The sequence below is a fragment of the Anneissia japonica genome, unplaced genomic scaffold (genome assembly GCF_011630105.1).
Source record: "Anneissia japonica isolate Jap-2015-1 unplaced genomic scaffold, ASM1163010v1 scaffold90068_len1399_cov122, whole genome shotgun sequence".
NCBI lineage: Eukaryota > Metazoa > Echinodermata > Crinoidea > Comatulida > Comatulidae > Anneissia > Anneissia japonica.
In genome coordinates this window covers 1-1,399 of record NW_022750719.1, presented here as the reverse complement: position 1 = coordinate 1,399, position 1,399 = coordinate 1, and the positions used below count along the sequence as shown (strand labels likewise).

Below are 1,399 nucleotides of genomic sequence, written 5' to 3'. Positions count from 1 at the left end.
TACAACCACATTCTGCCTCGTCTTCACCCCAAGCACAGTCACTATGTCCATCGCATACTTTCGATTTAGGAATACATGATTTATCTTTGCATTCAAATTCATAACTTGTACATCCACAATCTTTCTCGTCTTCTCCCCAAGCACAGTCGCTATGTCCATCGCATACTTTCGATGTCTTTGCATTCAAATTCATAACTTGTACATCCACAATCTTTCTCGTCTTCTCCCCAAGCACAGTCGCTATGTCCATCGCATACTTTCGATGTAGGAATACATGATTTATCTTTGCATTCAAATTCATAGTTTGTACAACCGCATTCTGCCTCGTCTTCACCCCAAGCACAGTCACTATATCCATCGCATAATTTCGATGTAGGAATACACAATTTATCTTTGCATTCAAATTCATAAATTGTACAACCGCATTTTGCCTCATCTTCACCCCAAGCACAGTCACTATATCCATCGCATAATTTTGATTTAGGAATACACGATTTGTCTTTGCATTCAAATTCATAACTTGTACATCCGCAGTCTTTCTCGTCTTCACCCCAAGCACAGTCACTATTTCCATCGCATATTTTCGATTGAGGAACACATGATTTATCTTTGCATTCAAATTCAAAACTTGTACATTCACAGTCCTTTTCATCTTCACTGCGAGCGCAGTCGCTATACCCGTCGCACACTTTCGATGTAGGAATACATGATTTATCTTTGCATTTAAATTCATAGCTTGTACATCCACAGTCCTCCTCGTCTTCACCCCAAGCACAGTCGTTATATCCATTGCATTGTTTTGATGTAGGAATACATAATTTGTCTTTGCATTCAAACTCATAACTTGTACATCCACAGTCTTTCTCGTCTTCACCCCAAGGACAGTCACTATATCCATCGCATACTTTTGATGTAGGAATACAGGATTTGCCTTTACATTCAAATTCATAACTCGCACAACCGCATTCTGCTTCGTCTTCACCCCAAGCACAGTCGCTGACACCATTGCATACTTTTGATGTGGGAATACAAGATTTGTCTTTGCATTCAAATTCATAACTTCTACAACCGCAGTCCTTTTCTTCTTCACCCCGAGCACAGTCATTATATCCATCGCATACTTTCGATGTGGGGATACAAGATTTGTCTTTGCATTCAAATTCATAACTTGTACATCCACAGTCATTTTCGTCTTCACCCCAGGTACAGTCGTTATATCCATTGCATACTTTAGATGTAGGAATGCACGATTTGTCTTTGCATTCAAATTCATAACTTGTACATCCACAGTCCTTCTCCTCGTCTTCACCCCAAGCACAGTCGTTATATCCATCGCATACTTTTGATGTGGGGATACAAGATTTGTCTTTGCATTCAAATTCATAACTTGTGCAACCGC

At 39.8% G+C, this 1,399-nt stretch overlaps 1 protein-coding gene across 1 annotated transcript; it reads right to left on the bottom strand.

The window, feature by feature from the left end:
- Positions 1-6: 6 nt before the first annotated feature.
- LOC117121519 (sortilin-related receptor-like) lies at positions 7-1,394 on the bottom strand (the record flags this gene model as incomplete). The annotated part of the gene is made up of 2 exons (XM_033266745.1): positions 7-173; positions 265-1,394. Coding segments are annotated over 2 exons (1,297 nt in total), but the record flags the coding sequence as incomplete, so codon positions are not given.
- Positions 1,395-1,399: the final 5 nt, after the last annotated feature.